The 22,536-nt window shown below is 37.6% G+C and overlaps 1 protein-coding gene across 1 annotated transcript in view; it reads left to right on the plus strand.

The window, feature by feature from the left end:
* Window positions 1-8,146: 8,146 nt before the first annotated feature.
* Window positions 8,147-22,536, plus strand: part of IMPG1 (interphotoreceptor matrix proteoglycan 1) — a 72,788-nt gene continuing 58,398 nt past the window's right edge. The window contains exon 1 of the mRNA XM_009333233.1: window positions 8,147-8,267. Coding sequence (XP_009331508.1) covers window positions 8,147-8,267 — 121 coding nt within the window. The remainder of the gene's footprint in view (window positions 8,268-22,536) is intronic.

A 22,536-nucleotide genomic window follows, 5' to 3' on the forward strand; every position in this document is an offset into this window, starting at 1 on the left:
TATCCTCAACATGAAAGTAGGACAGAATGTTGCTTTCATCTTGGTTTTGTAGTCTAGCATAGACAATCATATGCTTATCACTTTCCTAGGGTAAAGCAAACAGCCTATAAACAGAATTCCTACAAAGCAGGGCCATTTGACTGATGAACACTTCAAAGGTATTTGAGCAAATGGCCCTCATGGACAGCCCACAAATTATTTTCAGAGAAAACTTAGGTCCCAAGAAAGTAGGAGCTTCTTCATATATGATGAGCACACTTACCCATGTGGAGACTGTAGGGCAAGACAAGACAGCTGCTAAAACCTTGTATGGACTCCTTGTGAGAGGTGCTACCACCTTAACCTTGGATTCCACGTGTTCCGTGCTTCAAATAAGGATGACCGTGTTTGTTTTAAACTAGACAATTCAGTCACTGCTAAAAAAGTAATATGAAGCCTTGCACTGCTTGGCTGCTTAGGTTTTTTTCTTGCCTCTTTCAAGAGCAATGCTGAGCATGTGCTGCTGTGGCTCCACCACTAGCTGCATGTAAACACAGATGGACTTCAGGAATTGCTACACAAGTTACAGAAGTTCTCAAAAATGCTCATTCAAACTGAAACCAAAGGCATCTGTGGTAAATGGAAGAAACACAGGGCAGTGGCATCCCTCCCTCCATCCCTTCTTTCATCTTAAACTATTCAAGCTGTTTGAGGAAGTAAGTTGGAGCTGCCACCCAATGCCACATATCCCCATGTCCTCACATGTGATGACAGGTCAATGAGACCTGTTTGTTTTAAAGCGCTAGTCTATAAAATGCTCCTGGAATATTTTAATGGAAGCTGGCACCCAGGAAAGCATCTGATCCCCCAAGAAGCTTCCAGCCTGATGAAATGGTGACAATGAAGGTGGTCAGTTTCACAAGCAGGACCTGTTTGCAGAAGCAGAATCCCAAACACATCTCAACCAGACAGCAGTAAAATAGCTGCCACTAGCACCCTCAAGGCATGGCAACAGCAGCCTCTGATGACCTTAAAATATAATGTGACAGTAGCATTTATTATATTTGTTACCACCCTGCTTATGAAAGTGGGGCTTATACAATACACACACAGCATCCCTACTCCACAACAGCTTCTTATCTAAATAGGCAAACAGATAAAAGCTAGAGAGAAGGATTAAATATACAAACAGCGCAAGAGGAGTAACAGCCTGAAAATTTCATGTCAGTTCAGCTACTTTTGTTTACTTGTCCTTTGGGCAGAGTTTAATTAGTAAGGGATTAGTTGACAGAAAGACAGAGGATAGGGTATGTTAAAGATAGGCATTAAAGAGATAAGGCAATGGCCAGAGGAAGGGAGGAGAGGCACACAGAGTGGCTGGAGTGAGGATGAGCTGAAAGAGTCTGTAAGAAAGGAAGCTCAGGGGGTTGCAGAAGGTGGCTGCATGGCACAGGGGAGAGGTATTCATAACCAGAACTGTAAAAAGCAGTCTGATGTCTGTGGTGTTAAATGTATAGGGACAGAGGCACTATCTTGTCTTGCCTCTAACAAGTTCATAGCAAAGAGGCAGCCCCGAACAGGTAATAAGGGTACCCAGCCAGCCCACAATGTGTCTCGCATAGATGCTATACAGAAAGTTTTGGGTTTTTAACTTCTTGTGTGCCACAATCAGCCTTGAGCTGGCTCCTCCAAAACCATTTGTCTGACTGAGAGTCGATGGGGTGCAAAAAGCTGATACATCCCAGAGGGTGCCTCTCCTTTGCTGTTCCAGATCAGAGAGCTGAGGAGCCCCAAGGACCCCCAGTTCATTGCCCAATCATCTCAGGGCTGAGGTGGGAGGGATCCACCTAACACATCCTCTTCGACCTGCATTGAGCAGAGCACCAAGTCCAGCTAACAACAGGGCCTGGTTTCTGGAGCCTGCTTTGGCTCCAGAAAAGGCCCTCACTGTATTGTGGCATGGGGAATCTGGGGGCCACTGTGTGAAACTGAAGGTAGCAATGAGGAAAGAAGAGTTGGAATGAGAAAGATGTCTGAAAAGGAGCTAAATAAACCCTCATGTTAACACAATCCAATGTAGAGGGTAGAAAGAAGGTACAGTGTTGTTGTTTATTTTTTCCTAATAAAAAGATAAGCTATTCAGCCTTTCTAAATGATAATTCTCTTGTGAATTTTGAAGGCAGGAGTAACCTATATATTGCTGTAGCCATCAGTGAAATGCAGAAGGAAGAAAGGAGGAACTGCCAGTGGAGGGTGGTATTGTATAAGATAAAATAAGTAGCTTCTCCCTTCTTACCTTGGAGTTACCAACCAGGGGTAGCTAATAAACACCACAACAATCCTCCACTCCACTCTCAGCTTTCAAAATAACACACCGTAGCGGGCTGGAAAGCAACTTCAGGCCAAGGACACAGAGATGAGAAAACTGTGGAAAGAAGCAGAATGAAATTAGGAGATGGGATGAAATGGAAAGGTCAGAAAGGAGAGAAAGCAGAAATGGAGAGGATGGACACCTGGGGAAAAGAGATCAGACAAGAGGGCAGATGGTCACCAGTGCAGAGGATCAAAAAATGGTGTTTGGGTAAATAACAACTTGGTGGAGAATGTGATTTTTAAAAATGGAGCAAAAGATCAGAGAAAGATTGAATATTTAGGGTTCATTCTGAACTGAAGGGGAAGGAACAGTAAGATTTGCATACAACAGATTTCCTGACCCAGCTCCTCCCTTCCTGCCATCCATATGTACCATCAATGCTATGCAGAGGGTAGCTGTACCCTAACTGAAGGATGCAGGTTATACACTGGAAGTAACTTAACCACATTATAAAAATCTTGCTTATACTGTGAAAACATTTTTGAACTCCAGTCATATTACTTTGATCAATCCTGTATATTCTTTTCTGGGAATGGACCATTTTAACTGAGCATTTGTACAGTGTGCCTTGAATTGTTGAAGCCTGGTTTAGGAATCACAGTAAGAATTATGATTAAAAAATAAAAAACAGAACATGCTATTAAGACCATTTCTAACAATACACACAAAGGAACTTTTGCCACATCACAGAATTCTGTTCCAGAAATGAACAAATTCTAGAATTTTTTTTCTTCTTACTCAGTCTAAAATTTTCTTTCTTTAAAATGTAATTTCAGCTTTCTAGACTTGATAAACTCCTAACTGTACATGGAATAATTCTTCCTGTTCTATGTGGGTTATACTCTAAAACCTTTGTGTGTGGATATATTTGCCACATCAGAGTGTCTCTCATTGAAAATACTGTTTGGAGCTGAATGTGGTTTACAGAGGCCCTACAGTAGGCTGAAGTGGTGCTCAAACGAATTTGAAAAATAGTTACTTGCCTCTTTACAGGGAGTTGTTTCTGTTCGTTCACTATGAGAATACCATAGTATGGCTGAGGTAGGAAGGGGCCTCTGGAGTCCGCCTAGTCCAACTCCACAATAAGACCAGGGTCAGCTAGAGCAGGTTGCTCAGGACCACGTCCAGTTAGGTTTTGAGTATTTCCAAGAAGGGAGACCTTACAACCTCTCTGGATATCACTGTTCCAGTGTTTGATCACCCTTATATTAAAAAAGTTTGTTCAAGTGGAATTTCTTGTATTTCAGTTTGTGCCCATTGCCTCCTACCCTTCCACTGGGCAACACTGAGAATTCTGGTTCTGCTTCTTTACTCTCTCCCATCAGGTATTTAAAAATGTTGTTAAGATTCCCCCCTCAGTCTTCTCTTCTATAAGCTAAACAATCCCAGCTCTACTCAGCATGCAGGGTAACCCATGTATAATACATTTGGCCTTGTAGAATAGTGCTCTGAAACTGCAAACACTTCCAGAAATACAAATCTGCAAGAAGGAAAAATAAATGGAAGTGAGAGGCAATTGACATTTTCATAGAAAACCAAGGTCGCAACCTTACTATATAATATATGGCAACTTCTCAAGCTGCTTAATGAAAGTGAAAAAGCAATTTTTAAACATGAGAACAACTTCACAATTACTACTTTTGGAAACAATAAAAATATATCTGTCTTCACAGAAAATAGTCAAAAGGTATTCAAAATTTTTCTGTTTGGAATGGACACTGACTAAGAACTCACCTAATAGATATTTCCCTTAAAGGTTATCAATAACAGAATATCAAAATGAGAAAGGGCAACTGAGCAATACAAACAAGAACTATAACGTGGTTTGAAAGAACTAGCGCAAATATTTCCACATCCTTAGTCTGCATCAGCTGCATTTCCAAAAATGTAGCTATGAGATGCAGAATAAGGCCCCACTGGCACAGAGCCCTTTGGAAAGAATGTAAAATAATAATAATAAAACTTTATTTAGCAGTCTAAGATAAGGTGACTAATGGTACAAGGAACAAAGCATGATCTGAATAATGGCAATGTCACACTGGTAATATTATACTGAATAAACCATAAAGGAGTTTATTGGTGGTAACCACAACATCGACATTAACTGTGTGAGATTCCATGGAGGGACCCAGCAGCAACACCACTGGGAAAAACAGCTTCTGCACATACACAGAATCCATTATGTAAACAGTGATAAGTATGATACTGTTCGCTGGATAGAGAAGAGACAAGAATCTATCAAAAGCATAAAACAAGCCTGTTAGATGAGAGGCCAATACTTGTAAAGTTGACATATAACCTGCTTCTCAAAGCATCTTTGACAGAAGAGGTTTTTCACAGCATTCCTCTGAGTTCAAACACAGTAGGTTTATTACTGAAAGTAACTGAAGCAAAAAGACCAATAGTATAGATAACAGCAGTGTTTAGATTACTTAAATAATTCTCCAAGCCTTGCCAGGCCTAGTTAAATGCAAGCTCCACACTATTTCTTCCAATTTTCCTACATTTGTTAAGACAATATTGGAATTAAATTTGGATATTTACTGTTGCTGGAACTACATGTTACCACAGCTGTTAACTTTGTTAATGACAGTTATCATCACACATACAGATCAGGATGTTCCAAGGTATGGTGAGGTCCGTAAGAGTCCTGCTGACTGTCACCTGTCCCTTGCAGAAAACACAAGCAACACCCACCCCTCCTGGAAAAGGAGAATAAGAAACTGTTAAGATAAGTATTAAAAAAAATAGAGTTTCCACCATAAAGATAAGAAATTTCCATACATTTGTGCATATTTTTATCTTTCTGGGTAGATTTTTAATTTCTCTCCTTTCAACAGCGTCAGTGCCACACAACACTGGTGCACATACTAGGTTTTTTTGCAAGACCTTTTCTTGAGCCAAAAACTCTTGCCTACCAGATCAGTCCTGTGCACAGGAAATACGGTCACTTCATACTTCACTCTCACGTGGTAAATCTAGAAAGTAAAACACTGATGAACAAAGGCAGCCACTATGCATGACAAGGAATAACTGAAAGAAAAACTGTGAAAGAAAAAACTGAACAGCATTAGGCTAAGCAATAAAAAGTAACTATTATCTCATGCCACATCTCTGAAAGAGGGAAAAACTACACTAGTATAAAGATACAAGCACACCTAACACTTTAGATATCTCCCTTCTTGCCTTCTCACTCACTACTAAACATCTTCTCCCATTACCATAAAAAGAAACTGATCTACCAGCTACTTCTATGTTTCCTGCTTCTGATTAGACAACACATATAGTAAAAGACCACATCTCTGAGGCTTGCTTCATGTACAGAGACATATTTGATAGCTTGAATTTTTAATAGCTGATAAATACAACGTTCAAATTAATTTGTTACTGCTGAGGACAGTTTTGGAAATAGTAAATCCATCAGTTAACTCTATCAGCTAAATCTAGAAAGATCCTTTCCAAGCATCAAGAGAAAAACAACTTGTCAAGCATGGGCAGAAACATGTTTCAGCTCATTATGGCTCCCCATGACATAAGCTTAAGCAGCTCCAGGAATAACAGAAAGTTGTGTATTGGTATGCAAGCAAGTGCATGATAATCTGTTTGAGCAGATGTACTGTAGCCTTTATCTCCACTGACTGGAAGCTAATGGTCAGCTTGCTGTATCACTGCCCCCTAGAAAAAAATCATTTTAATTCCATTTAGATGTTTGATGATACCAAAGAAAGATCATATAACTATCAACATGAGCATAATTTGTTTATCAGTGATCATCCTGAAGCAGCAGTCAGGCTGGGGTATTTTCCTCATAATTATGCTGAATTACTCAGTTAATACCATCCTTTTTTCATACCCTTATCTCCCTTGTCACACTAAACAACATCTAAATACATTAATCCCTTTAAGGGTGTACAATAGAAAAAGTTTCAGAAGAAAGCACAGGTGATGGGGTCAAGCAGTCATCAGAGATATATCTGTAACTCGTCATGTAAATGTATGCACACAATACTTTTTCTCATTCTAAATAGGGGTGCTAGGACTTCATAACTGTGTTAGTAACAGCAAAACGGCAAAGCTTTTTAAAGACCCCATAGAATCTTGGAGATATCTTTAATTGCAGAAGAGGTCTAGGCTTATGTTCATGAAAGGAGACAAAGAACTGCATTAATGCATTACTTGCTTCAATTTTGTGTTCAGACTAGAATTCCACAATGTTTGCTGCAACTGCAGAACAGAGCATCAGGCTCCTTGTTTTGGAGGAGAGAGGTATCACAGAAAATGGATGAGTTTGCTGCACTGTTTAGTCTGAGCAGGAGTTGTTATAACTACTGGGTAAGCTTGACCTTAATGGCAAGTTAGTCTGAGTTAGGGACTACAGCTCAGTGCCTACGAGTAGTCATGTTGGATCAGATCAAACACCCAGCTAATCTTCTGAGCAATTCTGTACCACCAGCAAATTTTGTTACCTTATCATTTGTCCCCTCTTCCAGCATAATCTAACACCTAGCCTTTGAAATGCTTCTTTCTTTCCCTTATTTCTCATCTTTTAACAAGCTATTAATACAGAAGATTTTTCTTTTTACTCCATGACAGCTTAGTTTCTTTAAGAGCAGACCTCATCAAAAACTGTTGGCTGTCCAAGGATATTGTATCAGCCAGATCATTCTTGTTATTGTGCTTATTTCTTTTATTATGGTTTCTATCAATTTGCCCAGTACAAAAATTAGACTTGCTGAAATACAATTCTCCAGAGTTGTACTGAAACCTTTCTGAAAACTCTTTCCTTTGGTACAGAGGCCGATTTAAAAACTCAGTTGCACAGTCAGCAACTCAGAACCTTAATCTCTGAATTTCTTTTGAACTTCTGGGTCACTGATAACCTCTTAACTGGCTATTTCTTGCAATTCGAATTTACTGCTTTATTCTAAACCAAATTATTACTCCACTTCTGGCATTTACTTAGACTAAAAACTAACTTCATTTCCACAGCATTTGCTGCATTACTATTATTTTAATGACACCCCAATAGAAATGTAGTGCATTATCCCAATGCTATCACTTGTCTATGGCCATCAGCAAAGTGAGTTATATGGCATTCTTCCAGGATATACTGGCTGAATTCAGTTCTGAAGGAAGAATGTAAGAATTTCCAGAAGAAATCGGTTTTAAAGTACAATTGGTTTGAAAAACAAGAGAACATTTGCAAGCATAATGATCTGTTCTTTCAAGGAGAAAATATTTTGCTTAGTTTCAAGCTGGCTTTCCCTGTTGTAATCATATTTGTTCCCTGCTACTAAGGAGAGACACCAGAAAGAGGAATTGTCTATGAAATATAAACAAAAACAGAAAACAAAACATAGGTATTTTTTAACTGTCCTGAGAGATGTGTGTTTATTTGTCTTTTTTATTTAATTTACTGACTAAATGTAAATCTTGTATTAGTTCAATAAGAAAAAGAAAACATGGTGGCTGGGCAGCAATAGAGGGCAAAATACAAATACTGCCCAACTGGAAAAGCTCAAAGAGCAAAAAGTCAATTTGTGCTCTTCATGACAACCTCTTTAAACCCACTACAGGACTACTGCTGATGCCTAACTTTGATATGCAAACCAGAATATCTAAAAATAAAATATTATTTTAAAAAATTTAAAATACTAACTTGTGAAATACTTTATCTACATTTTAACGCATGAGAAAGGGGGGAAAAAGCCATTCTTGCTTACATGTATTATCTTGTTTGTTCCCACAGAGGCTTTTCTAGCTCTCCCAGGGTCATCCCCTCCATTTGCAGATATGGAGGTTGAGAGCACTTGGTTTGGCCAAACTCAACAGCAAAGAAGGGAGCAGAAGAACCCAGGTTTCCTCACTTTTAATCAGAAGCCTAAAGCTGTGCCTGGTGCATGCTGGCTGCCAGGTACCGATCTGGCTCCTGTGAAAATAATGAATACCAGAGAAAGATTGGAGGTTATTTAAAATGTACTTTGTAATCATATATCTCCCAGATATATGATTATATATATGATATACAGAGCCCAGTCTCTGTACTAGCTGGTTTGAGCAGTTAAAATTAGGCAGTCTCAGGAGGGAGGTTACCGTTGTTTAAAAACTAAGTAAAAATATAATACTGATTGGGTTCAAATGAAGGCTGTTCTTAAAGTAACTTGTATTTACAGATTCTTGCTGCCAGTCTAGATACTTCCTATGTTAAAGCACAGTTGCACAAAAATCTCTAAGGGGGACAGACCACTACAAATGCCCACCTGGTAGCTTTTTTTGGGTGTAATGCAACAGTAAAAAACATTCTGGAAAATAAAAAGTAAGTATGGAACACTTACACATGCCAAATATGTAACCGGAATAGTTAGTTGGGAAACCGGAACAGAGCTGTTTGAAAAGTGTATTCACTCACTGCCAATTCTTGGCCTGGTTATAGCTATGTGCTTGAAACAGCATTTCTCAACACCATTTCTTATTCTCCCTCCATGCAGCACCTTCCCTCCCCCACTCCCAGTTTGGCATCAGATTGTGCCAGCCCTGAACACTGCTGCAATTTACTGCTGAGTCACATCATTTCACTGCTGTCACAGAACATCATCATCACTGCTCTGATAGGAATATTGCAACAGCAATCTTTTGGTATGAGAAGGGAGAGAGGCTTCCAAGACATATGCAGTGGAAAAGCTGAGTATAGTATGTTCTTTCAGAAAAAGCTGTCTTTCTCTTCAAAGGAAGTTCCCCGGGTTTTATGATAACTGGTTTGGAAATAGCACAATTAGCTCTCACACATGCCATACCTCTGGAATGCCCAAAGGCAGTGGGCACTAGAAGAGACTTCCGTTGTTTATCATGGTGCTGCTGAAGACTTCTGGGGTTGACAGATGCTGCCCCAGAAGGTTAATAAGATGAAGAAAGCTCTTCCAGCTGGACTGTAAGAGGGATTATGTCTGAGCAGCAGATAAACAGATTATTCCAGAAACAGACACTGCTTTTTTTTAAAACTTCGTCACTCTTGTCTTACCACTCCAGTCCCCCAGGCTACAAGTCTGTGCGTTGGAGGGCTTTGTCCAGCTCTTGCATTCTGGCACCTGTTGCACTCTTTGCCTCGTTGCAATTCAATGCAGTCCAAGGCTGGGGACACCTGAAAAATAGTAAGAGGGAAGACGCTTGGGGATTTTAGTTCTTTAAGAAAACAAAATTCTTCTACTTGACCTAAATATTCTTATTTCCTGCATGATTGATCTTGAAAACTGTGAGTGATCAATAGACAGCATGCATTTGAAAACTGGATTAATATTTTTCATCATTTGCCTTGCTCTCCAAGTTCAGGGAAGCAGAGGTAAGTTCATATATTAAAGGTTTATATGAATTTACATTGCATTTTGAAAAAAAATAAATTGAAAGATCGGGGTATTTTCACATAACAGAGTTCTTTGTTTGGAATTTGGTGTTTTGACAATTCAGCTAGAGACAGTACAGTTACTGACACTGTTATGAAGTTGGAAAAGGAAACGTTGGCAAGATTTCTTATGTGTGTTTCCCAGGCTTTACAATCTCTGTAAGAGATGCCATTTAGTTTTGATTTACCTGCATATGTTCTGTTATGAAAAAATATAATTTCAAAAACAATTATATGGAAGGGGCAAAATAGCTGAAAGAACATCTAAGTGCTGACATTGTTAAAGATGGTCTGTCATCCTTGAAATGAAGAGAAAGTAGTGAAGTATATCTTTGTATTTACTAGCCATTGTCAGAAACAACTTCAAAAATGTCTAGATAAACAAATTCTGGAGGAATAAACCATACTGGCAAATATACAAAAGAAGGCAATACTAGTAAGAATTACTGTAATAATAATTGTAAAATTATTTGCAAGAAAACAGAAATACAGACAACTCTGTACTTAGTACAACAGTTAACTACTGCTCCTTTTAAAAATATTAAAATGTTCACTGCAATTTTAAAGCTTCTTCAACAACAAAAAAGAAAAGACAATGATGTGATTTTTCCCTGTTCAGTTCCATATTCAATAGATTTAGAGCTTTGGGGAACATGTTTAATTTTGGGGGAGGTTTCTTACTAACTTTTCCATCTATGCTTTGAATTAAAAGCCAGCTTTACAACTGCTTTATGCTTGCCCAAGTCATTGACCTCCTATTTCATGTCAGCCTCAGTCTCCTCAATGGTATCATTACAGTCCACATTTATAATTATGAACTGAGAAAGTGAAAATGTAAAAAGTGGGGTCACACAGTTTCACCCACTGCAAATTGCGATTGTATGTTACAACACATTTCCCATAAAAGACTTCAGCAAAATTCTGGGAGGCTATCTTGACAGAGAGGAATACAGAACTGTATAATATCTGCCTAAGAGATGTAGTAGAAGACTTGGTGCATAGAATCTTTATCAACACTCAGGAAACAATGGCCAATAATAAACTTCACATAGCATCTTGCTTATGTAGCAGTGTTGGAATTTTCTCATTTTTGATGGCTTTCAGGGGAAAAATATTTTTTCTATACATGCATGTGAATGATCATTGGAAAAATTCCTTCCCACCAGTTTTATAAAGCACATGTGGTATGCATAAATGCATAATAATTACTTTTTATTGCCATGTAGTCATGCCATATATAGTATTTTTAAACTATGTTATCTCAGATATATGCACACAGATCTCAAAAGACTTAATGTGTTAAGAAACTTCTTTGCCAGAGCAGGGATGCTTCCAGAACTGTTATTTTATGACAGCATTAGGGTCAGATACTTACAGAAAATATTTTCAAAAATACACAGGCTCTCCCGATAGTCTGAATACTTATATTAATCACTCATTAGTGATCTTAACATAGATGATTTGAGGCTTTTATGGCTATTCAAGTTTGCAGTACATGTCAACTGTGACAGACTAGGAAATAAGAGACTAAGGTATAAAATACTCCCATCTTAAAAGAAAAAAACATAGAGCTAATAAACTGTAAACTTTTAGAGGGTTAAACAGTTGATTTTTTCTCCCTCACGAACAAAATGATCTTAAATTCAAATTCCTGATTTACTCACATCTATATTTAACAAAAAGTGGGTTAACAAAAATGGGACTTGCTCAGTAATGTCTTTTGGTCCTTCCTCCCCTTCCCTATTTTAGGACCAAAAGAGTCCTTCTCCCAGCAATTTTGGAGGCTGTCCAGGAGCACCTCCAATTCCACAGTAAAGAAACAGGAAACTGTAGGGAGCAAAATAAAGACTTGAGATAGAGTGTTTATCTTTGGCCATGACTAGTGCCAGAAACCAGGAAATGACCTCAGGACTTCAACTCAGGTCTTCACCACTATCCTGACACAAACTGTCTCTAACAATGGGAAGGAAAAGTGAGGGGGATAAAACCTTTGCGACAGCAAAAAACCTACATGCAAAATATGACAGTAGAGTAATTTTTAACTGTTGAATTGTAAACCACTGAAAACCCAGACTAACTAGCAAAATACAGAGGAGCTTTGTACTCCCAAAACTATACATTGATGCTGGGTACATCCTAGCACTTGATACTGAGAATGTAAGGGAGCCAGAGAGCGTTCAAGGCTGTTTAGTGTTATTTTTTATTCAGCAAGCAAATATCTGCTATTTACTCAGCCATTCTTTATGACACAAAGGCTTTGTGTGTGCTCTATGAAATCATTTTAATTCATTCTGACTTACCCCTTCCCGCTCAGCTGTTCCAATTCAGCAATAAATGTTGCAGATCTTCATTACTGTAATTGCCCCTGAAAAAAGGGTTAAGCAAATTTGTGCCAAAGGGAAAAGGAAGTCAAAGAACATAAAGCTTCAAAGAAAGAAAGAAAAAAGACATCTGCTTTTTTCACTAACATTATTTTCTACTTTCATCCATAAAATAAGAATTATGAAGTTAAAGTTAGCTTTCCTGGTTGTGCTTATAAACAAATGGAAAGTAAACCTTTTTTTTCCCGCTTCTTCCCAAACAAATGTAACACTGGATTATATGTGGGTTTTAATCTTGTCTATTTCCTGGTTAAAAGCCAAACTTGAATAAAAATACTAGAATATTATCACTGAATCTTAAAGATTAATTCCAGATATAATCACACCAGTATCATAGTGACTAGTGAACTATATGTGAATGAACAGTTAAATGTGGGGGATTTTTTCTCCGAAAACACCTGTGGACAAGATGATCACTATTAATAATAAAAGGTTTTCTCCCTTTACAGGCCATTAATTTACAAGCTACAATGAAATAACTTTACTTGGAGTCTTAACCTGATAGAAATCCAGATTATTGTTTATGCTATTCTTAATTTCTCATCTAATTGTGGTGTCCTAGTGGCTTCAGCAGTGCACTAAGTGGTATCGCCAACATTCATTAGATGTAGCAAACACACTGTCTTCTTCCCAGAAGGAAAACTGTGTATGCATTCTACTGCATTTTGATGCTTTATAATATTTAAAATCTATGTTTTACCCTCTGCTTTTGTACCTCTGTCCTATTCCCAGTCCCTTTGGGATTAAAATGAGTCTTCTGGTCATTCTCTATCACACAATTCTTCCATTTTTATCAGGAATTAGGAGCACTATTCTGCACATTCCATGCGCTTTGCACTTTGCAAGCCTAGCTGTGTTTCAAACAATTTCTTCCCCTTTGGAATGTGTGATATTGAACAACACACTTCATAAAAAGAAATATCTATCTTGTCTGCTTGTATATACATAGACACTGGCATTTAGTCACTATCAGCTGCTATTTACTGGACAGACACTTCAGGATAGTAACATATCTGGAAAACATAAGATCAGTCATCTGGGAGTACCCTGACACCTGCCACGGTGTAGGTGTGTTTCTATACCCTATATAATTGTAGCTTGTCTTATCATTTTATGCAAGCATACCACCAGTTTTAACCTTACAATATACCTGTCTGACAGAATAACACTGTCAATCATCCTCATTTCATAAAAGCATGAGGACCTGAGGTGTAACACAGAAACTGAAGCTCTGACCTGTGAGAAGCATTGCAGTCATAAAGCAGAACAACAGCAGAGTTTAGCAGGCTGATTCTCAAAGCAACTGCCTAGTCACATAGATGTCTGCAAATCAGTAGGACCCAGACTTATAGCTACATAGCTAATTGTACTTAGGCCACCATGCTTATCTTTTCAGTGGTGAGGTTCTACTGGCTTTTAAATTTCTACTTTAGTGCAGAGCCAAAATTACCTTCTTATTGGCCACTCTGAATCTTTCAGTACCTCTCTCAGACTTTATCCAATTGTATATTAACAATCTTGGTAACCCTGTTACCAGAAATACCAGTTTTAGTGGGTATGCTCCAGGTATACCTTTCATATAAATGAGTCAACACAGATCATAGAAGCCCCAGCAGTTTCAGGTAGGAAGCAGTAATGCGCTCATCTTTCATTTTGTGATTTTGTGGTTACAGCACAAAATTAAGACAGTCCTGATGAAGTTCTTTTCCTTTTCCTCTTCTCCCTCAAAACTAGATCAATTTCATCTAGCTTAGAAGTTGGCCATGCTTAGAGCAAGGAATTGGACTAGGTGACCTCCAGGTGCCCTCCCAACCTAATTTGGTCTATGCAGCTTGACACATAACTAAGTAAGGTTAAGCCCAAGTCACTCCCTGTCAAAATGGGATAGAGTCAATTAGCCAGAGACTGTAGATTGTATTGCAGGATGAATGCCCCTAAACTGTGAGTAAAATTAACCAGTTGCAATTACACAAGCTCAAGGAAAGAGATGGCACTGTGGCTTCTTGCTCCTGGAAGCTTTCTCATATGCCAACCATCCTAACCATCATCATATTTGAATACAGTTACCTCAAAAAGCCCATTCTGCACTGCGACTCTGACTCACACCATCAAAATTGTTGAAATGTTGACATAAATGGCAAAATATTGCTGAAACTTGAACTTATGCTGTCTCACTGACTTTCTCAGAGGATGGCTGTACGTTTTGAGTAAGACTGATTAGAAAATGAATAGCAGAGGTGCTCAAGTAAGTGCTTCATCAGTGCAGATTGGATGCAACCCTCCAAGAACTACTCAAAATTTAAAGCATTTTCTTATACCCTTTCATGCAAACCATATCAGATAATAGAACAGCATTTCAGGTCAAATGCTTCTAAGATGGTGAAGGAAATACAAATAGATATATGTTTCATATGTCAATGTTAAAACCAATCATTCCTCAATGTTGTTTCTAGTCCGGGTCCTGGACCTTAAGCAGTCTGTTAAAGGATTCAGATGTTAGCAATGAAACCATAGATGGCCTTTGATATTTTCTATGAATTCCAGCAGCAGCAGTTAGTAAAGTTGATGAATAACAAGGAGGATCCTTCACCAGAATTTGGACTTCTCTGCCTGAAAGAGATGGTATATATTTCTACCTTAATTGAGACATATGATGTCAAGGAAAACATGAGTTTCTTATGATGCTCTTTCAGGTAGGAAGGAAATGTGTCAGAATTACATGTGTTGACTCATAAAGCTTTCAGCATGTTCAGTATTTGTGGTTGGTACAGACCGCATTTATTGTGAACATGGATTCATTGTTAGTCACTATATGACAACTATATTCACAAAAGCAGGAGAATCTTACCAATGGCATATTATGTTTTCTGTTGTCATCTATAATAGGTAGATAATTCACCATAGTTATTTTGCCATTAATTTTATATTTAGCATAATTCAAAGATATTACCAAATTGTCTATTTAGAGAGGGAGAAAAAATTGTTTGTCTTTTATAAGGCCTAAGCATAAATGTCATAAAAATTGTTTCAAATTATCTTCTTAGCTTTCTTTCTGAAGTTGGTTGATTTAACAATTGTGTTTCTCCACTTGGCATAGAAAACCACACAGATTTGTGTGAGTATCTGGGAGGAGGGGAACAGCTGAGGGATTATGATATCTAGTTTAGTTTCTCAGTGTTACCTACTTGCAGAAATGAAATTCTTCACACTTACTGAAATTCCAAAGCACATTGGTTGATGACAACAGCGATCTTTGGCACCAAAATGTAAATCCAGGTTAATTTAAAGGGTTCTGCAAAAGAACCATTATCTAATGCCGTCTCCTAGCTTTGAATGTAACACCGTTAAAACAAAAAGTTTTTGATTTTTTATTAAAATTTAGACATTTACTACTGTCATTGCTATACCATATATTTCAAAATAATTTATCACATTCTTCTCCAGATTTATTTCCATATATGTTCTGAGGTGTAGATTGTTTCATTATAACCAAACATTTAGTATTTTTAACATGAGGATAACAACAGGAATATCTCACATAAGGATTCATGGGAGCCTTGCCTTATTTGAGTACTATGTTAACAGTAACTAAATTCTTCATCTTCCATAAATGTTTAAAGGAACATCATCACGCATTCCTAAAAATTGTTTCAAATTATCTTCTTAGCTTTCTTTCTGAAGTTGGTTGATTTAACAATTGTGTTTCTCCACTTGCCATAGAAAACCACACAGATTTGTGTGAGTATCTGGGAGGAGGGGAACAGCTGAGGGATTATGATATCTAGTTTAGTTTCTCAGTGTTACCTACTTGCAGAAATGAAATTCTTCACACTTACTGAAATTCCAAAGCACATTGGTTGATGACAACAGTGATCTTTGGCACCAAAATGTAAATCCAGGTTAATTTAAAGGGTTCTGCAAAAGAACCATTATCTAATGCCATCTCCTAGCTTTGAATGTAACACCATTAAAACAAAAAGGTTTGGATTTTTTATTAAAATTTAGACATTTACTACTGTCATTGCTATACCATATATTTCAAAATAATTTATCACATTCTTCTCCAGATTTATTTCCATATATGTTCTGAGGTGTAGATTGTTTCATTATAACCAAACATTTAGTATTTTTAACATGAGGATAACAACAGGAATATCTCACATAAGGATTCATGGGAGCCTTGCCTTATTTGAGTACTATGTTAACAGTAACTAAATTCTTCATCTTCCATAAATGTTTAAAGGAACCCATCCCTGCCAAGAAGCAGGATTTATGAAAAGCTGCCATTTTCCTGAATTTTTAAGAAGGCAAATCCCTTGGTACAGATCTAACTCAAAGCAAGAACATAGTCTTTAAAAGGTTGAAAATTACAGAACTTACCTTTTATGCAGGAACCTGGAGCTCCTCTCCTGTGTCAGAGAGCTTGAGCACAGCTTGTGAACATGTGCAGGTGACGTTTTGTCATGCTGAATCCAAGCAAGAGATATACAGGGATCAGATGTATTTTGTCTTCAGTACAAAGTCCCCACTGCACAGGCAGGGCCTAGCACCTCCCTGACACATAAGGTGATGCTGAGTCTTGCATAACACAAGGTATTAGTAGGTACATGAAAGGTTCTGTAGTGCTGGGTGTGTAGACACCAGCTTTGTGGTGCTTGTGCACCACAAACCAAGTTTGCCAGTGGACATTGGTCAACTGAGGACAGGGTCTTCCAAGCTGTTGGCCTGGACCTGGCCGCCATAGCTCTTTGCCACAATTCAGATACCCAGGCCTCATTCCACAGGTAATCTTACTATATAGTGACATTTAAGAATGGCATTCACACAAGCCAACATACCAAACAGGAATTACCAAGCTCATCATTGTCAATATTCATTTTGAGGAATTAAAATTAGTTACTTTTAATATAAATGCCTTAGCCTTCTTCCTCTCTTTTAGGAACACAGGCATTCTCCTCTGGCCAGTGTTCATCTTCTTCTAAAGCTAGGCATCAATGCCAGCTCTTTATCATTCAGCAAAACATCCCCACAGTAGTGGATACTGCCCCCTTACCCAGCAGTTCACTGGCTAAGTGCACTAAACGTGAAGAAGTGAGATCCAAACTGAGTTCTTTCCTGTGCCTCAGCTACCCCAGTTAGCTCCCAGATAAGACCCTCTACCCACCAGGATGCAACTGTCGGGGCTGGCTCCCCTCAACAATTCCTCTCAAAGCTCTTTCACTGTGTATTAAAAATAGTTAAAGACTATATTGGACCCAAAGATAAGTACAAGCAAGACATATAATCTTGTGTTTAAGGGCACTGAGCTCTCAGAGACAAGACCTGAGCAGATTAAATATTAGCATTAATTTTTCTAATATGGGATTCCATACTCTCAAGTTTTTAAAGTTGTGAGCCTTCATGGTTGTGAAAACAAGCTTGGAAATGTAATGCAAACACAGTCAGAGCTACAGTGTCTGACAAAGCACTGGCCAAGCAGCCCCGAACATCAGCAAGAATACAAGGAAAGGGCCTCTACTTCCACATCCTCATGGGAAGACAGAGGTTGTTGCATGCTTCTCTGGGAGAAGACAGGTGCTGCTCCTAGTACTCATACGCAGGATCTAGGCTGCATTTCATGATAAAGCCATGCCATATTTCAATCTGTCCCTGCTCATCTAAGTCCCTTCAACCCAGTCAGACCCTTCCCATGCAACTGGGTCTGAGGCAATGTGGCATAAAAAAGATTTAAAAAGGAATATAAGGAGAGAATATGTCATGGAGACCCTGTCTGCCACTGGCAAGTGCCATTAGAATTTGGGGTCCTCACTATTCCCATGACAGGAGGAGACTGCCTCTAAGCGAAGAGCCCAGGATATTACCTCTCTCTCTACTTTCTATGCTCCATCTGGTGTTTACATTGATCAGCCCTTTCATAGATCTCAAGATCAACTTTCCATGACTAGTCATCCTTGCTTTTGTTACTGGTGGAATTATCAACACAGGGGCTGTTGGCCCCACTGTATATTTAATTGGATCACAACAACACATTTATGGGATCTTTGTTGAATTAACCCTCTTTGATAAGCTTTCTTCATCCTATTTCAGCAGTTCCCCTTAAATAAGCCTTGCCCTTAATTAATAGTTATTTAATTGTACAGGCAATATGTCTCATTTATCAGTCAAGCATTCCTCTCTATCCTAAGAACATCCATTTATTTTTCAGAGTAATCTGCTTTTTCATACATGTCAAACCTTGTGATGATTTTAATGATGAATTATTCAGACTTCAACAGTTTTGTCCTGATGTCACCTTGAATTTTGCTGCCGAAACCTTTAGTTACCATATTTTAAATTCTTCTCTTTGTATACAATGACATCTTAATTTTCTAAGGTCAAATAAAATTAAAAGTTTACTTCCAAATTAATGTTGTAGGTAAATGTTCCTACACAGAGATTGCCTACATCGCTGAAAAAACTCAAACAACCCACACCAAAAAGGGAGGCCTCCCAAAACTGATACTATTAACAGCTAGAAATGAATAAAGCTGTATAGAAAAGCATCCACTACAGTTATACAAAAAAGGTATGAATACAAGCTTCTTGCTCCTGTGTTTATAAAAGCAAATAAAAAAAAAAATGCTGACCAATTAGCTGAATGGCTTTAAACTCTTTTTTTCTAGAATCCAGTTAAATAATGATGTGCTTTTCCTTTTTCATCATGCAGATATTAAAAACACATAGGAACTCTCACCTTTGAATTCTATTTCTCCTGCCTTGTTTTTTTAGTGAGGGTATAAATTTGATAATGCAGGTCTCAAGAGACACAGGAGAGAGGCCTGGCCTAATTCTGAGGTTTTCAGATTTTTGTTTTGGGAAATGAATACCATTTATCTGCCTGAAAACAAAACCTGAAGAACAGTACTATGCACTAGAGAGACCTGTATGGACGTCAAAGCACTTTGATTAGGTCCCATACAAATAAGATTGCTATACCATATTTTGAAAAATGCTTTATCATATTTTGAAAATCTTTTGTTATATTTGTCTAAGTTCAGGACTAGAGGTCAGGAACTCCAAATTTTAATAATGGCTGACAGTGACTCTGTAGATCGCCTTAGTATAACTACCTTAACTTTTTTCCTCAAGTATGCCACCTGGAAAATGGGGAAAATGATGCAGATTCTTTCATGTGAGAATAAAGAAGGAGAGTTACAGCTTTGCTCAAGGCACCTTGGAGATTAAGCTAAGGTACAGTAAAATGTTACCAGACTTTGACAGTTATCTTCCCTTCTGCCCGACAACTGTCAAAGAAAACTAAAAATCTTAGACATACCTTTTAAAGGTAAAACTGAGACGGTCATCTTTGTGAAACAACAGAGTTAAATAAAAAAAGTCAAACTGGACAGGGTAAACACTAAATATATTAATTGCATATGTTTGTTTCAGAAAAGAGAACGAGAACAAAAAAATTACAAAAATTACTTATTTTAAGAAAAGTAAACCAGCCTTATTTTATTGGGATTTTTTATATGATCAGATGATGTACCCTGTAAAATTTGCACCACTCCAGTTTACTCAATTACTACGTTGCATGGTAAAAAGAAAAGGGATCAGCTAATATGTGCGGGTTCAATTTCATAATAGCACAGGTCTTTTCAGATTTTTTTTTTCCACCCAGGACACTGAAAGGAAAGCATCTAAAAAGTTGTAGATGGAGGCATATAATAGTAAAGTATATGGCTGAACCATCTAGGAGTCTTAAGTGAAAATTTCTCAGTTCAGAATTTTCACAGACACAGGGGAAAGCACAGCTCTGAAGAATTATGAACAAATAATGTTTGTACTAGAAGACAAGCTTTCTGCCATTCACGTTCAGTAAATATTAGGAAATAAGTATCGGACAATCATGTGGAGAAAGGGGCTGATGCTTTCTCCAATTCAAATTTTGCTTAAGTTTAGTAAAAGTGATTTCAAGAACAAATGATAATAAAAGTTACTCTATTAATGGAAATTTAATAACCACAAGATATAAATGAAACTAAACCTATTAGAATAAGCATACTTAAGCAGCAGATCCCTCCCACAAAAAATTGGAAACTGAAGGGAAAGAATGAAAAGAGAAAAAATGTACACCTACCCTGAATAGGCTAGCAGAACAGTGATAAGTGGAAGCAGATAATGTACGGTCACTTTCTCAGACTGAAAAGCCGAAATAGTGACCCTAACACAGAGTTTGAACTCATTACAACAATCATTTGAGAAGAATCCCCTTTGTTAGTCTTATGAATAGTATAATTCTTAATTCAAGTTAATGACTTAGGGAAAATCCTGGGGAAGAAGAAAATCCTTCAAGTAAGGCCTCTGCTCCATACAAAAGCTATCAAAGAGCTTAGTGACAAAATCCTCTGCCCCAGTTGGTCAGACTGCCTGGGCAGCTGGTCTATCATAGTTAGTATATCTTGTAAAAGGTAATAGACTTACAATTGGCTACTTTCCATGTATATTTTTGTTTTTTTCTTCTAGAGGATTTCAGGGGTCTGCTTTGAGATTTCAATAGCATTGGATCTTCCGCTCTCACCCCATAGATCATTCAAATAATTCAGTGTCTCAGCTGATCCAGTGTTTGGCCACTTGTGGTTTCTGATGGACTCAGAGGCATGTTTTCATAGGGAAAATTCCTTCTATGTAGTTTATGGTTCATGATCTGACATTACCATGGAAAAATTACTTCCATTTCATTTAATGACAAACACTATATGACTGCATCATCATTTGAAATTACCTTGCAACAATTAGACAGTTATAGGCCTACAGGTTGCTGCCTCTGGCATGCTTTACAAGGCAATAACAATCACCTGTTGCCTTCATTGTATAACTTCCTGTCTTTCATACAATATTCATCATAATCAAGCAGTCAACTTTTTTCCATATCAGAGTACCACCTACCTCATAATATATATGTCATTATTATTATTTCTACACAGTAAGCATTGGATGTTCATTCTGAAGTTAAATAAGAACTGGGACATATATATACACATATATATACGTATACTGACATATATGGTGGAACTTTTCCCATTCTTTACTTCAAGAACTATTCTTTTTGTAACAGTATGCTTTTCAATTATTTTTCTCTTATCATTTCTCTGCCCACTTTTCTTTAAACATATAATTAACACAGTTCCAAATTGTCAAGATAATGTGTTTTTACCTTCCTTCTTTTCTCTTGATTTGCCTAAGAACATGATAATTAGTGTTTGTTACATGCAGCGTGACGTTTCTTCTTTCTCCAGCAAACTGATAATTTTTTGATCTTATTTTTTTGATAGTACTACTGTCACTGAACTTGTTCCTTTTGAACCAGATTATTTCCTTTTATTCTTCTTTTACAAGTATTTAAACCATTCTTCAAAGCATTTTTTTCAGTTGATTCATCAGCATTCAGGTAAACATATACCATGTCTTTCTTACATTTTTTCCCTTAAAGTTTTCCAATTCTCTACAAACTTTACACTTTTCTTTCAAAACAGTTATTTCAAAATGTTTTTTATTCTATTTACATTTTTCTTTATTTTTCATCTGTAATGACTGTATCAAATGTATGAAAATGCAACCAAAAAAGGTAGATAACCTAAAATATAATTGCTTCTGTCACACAATCCTGCAAAATGCCATATTTCAGCTCATTTAAATGTGTACCTTATATGCTAATTTTATCGTTGACATTTTTACATTAAATTTAGCTGCTGTGTCATGTAATACTGCATCACAAATACTTAGGAAGTGGAACCAAATGAGTCCTGAATTTTTGTGTGCCTTTTAAGATGGGGGTTCCTATGCTTGAGGCTATTTTGACACCCTAGAAGCATTTCAATTTTTCATAACTGAATAGCTCCATAAGTAAAACTTAAGCCTAGATCTTCAATTCCCACTCACTGATTTCACTTTTTTCTATTGTAGCTGTTCCACTTTGCCAGGAATAGTTAAAGATCTATTGAGATACAATGCCAGAGCATTCACAACACCTACCATCCAGTGGCAAAGAAACATAATTGCAGCCTGTTCTGATTAATACTTCAGTTTATGTGAGGGAAGGATGGAGGGGTGCACTGTGGAGTAAAAGAGGGAGACTGGAAACAGCTCTTGCTTTCCCCAAAGACAAACTCCTGTTCAGCTTTCGAAAGAAAGTGTTTCAGGGTCCAGTTCTTGGGATAGGTTCAAGACTATGAACCTAATGTGAAGGGAGATGTGCCTTGAAGCCCAAAGGAAAGATAAGAATATCTTAAAAGGGTGCAGTTTTAAGGTACAACTATTTCTCATTTTACTTATCTGCTAGCATAGACACCTTCTTACACTGTAAGATGTTACAGATATGCTTCACTTTCCCCAAGCTCCAGACCGTTACTTATCACTGTACTGTA

This window comes from Pygoscelis adeliae, unplaced genomic scaffold (genome assembly GCF_000699105.1).
Source record: "Pygoscelis adeliae isolate BGI_AS28 unplaced genomic scaffold, ASM69910v1 Scaffold57, whole genome shotgun sequence".
Lineage (NCBI taxonomy): Eukaryota > Metazoa > Chordata > Aves > Sphenisciformes > Spheniscidae > Pygoscelis > Pygoscelis adeliae.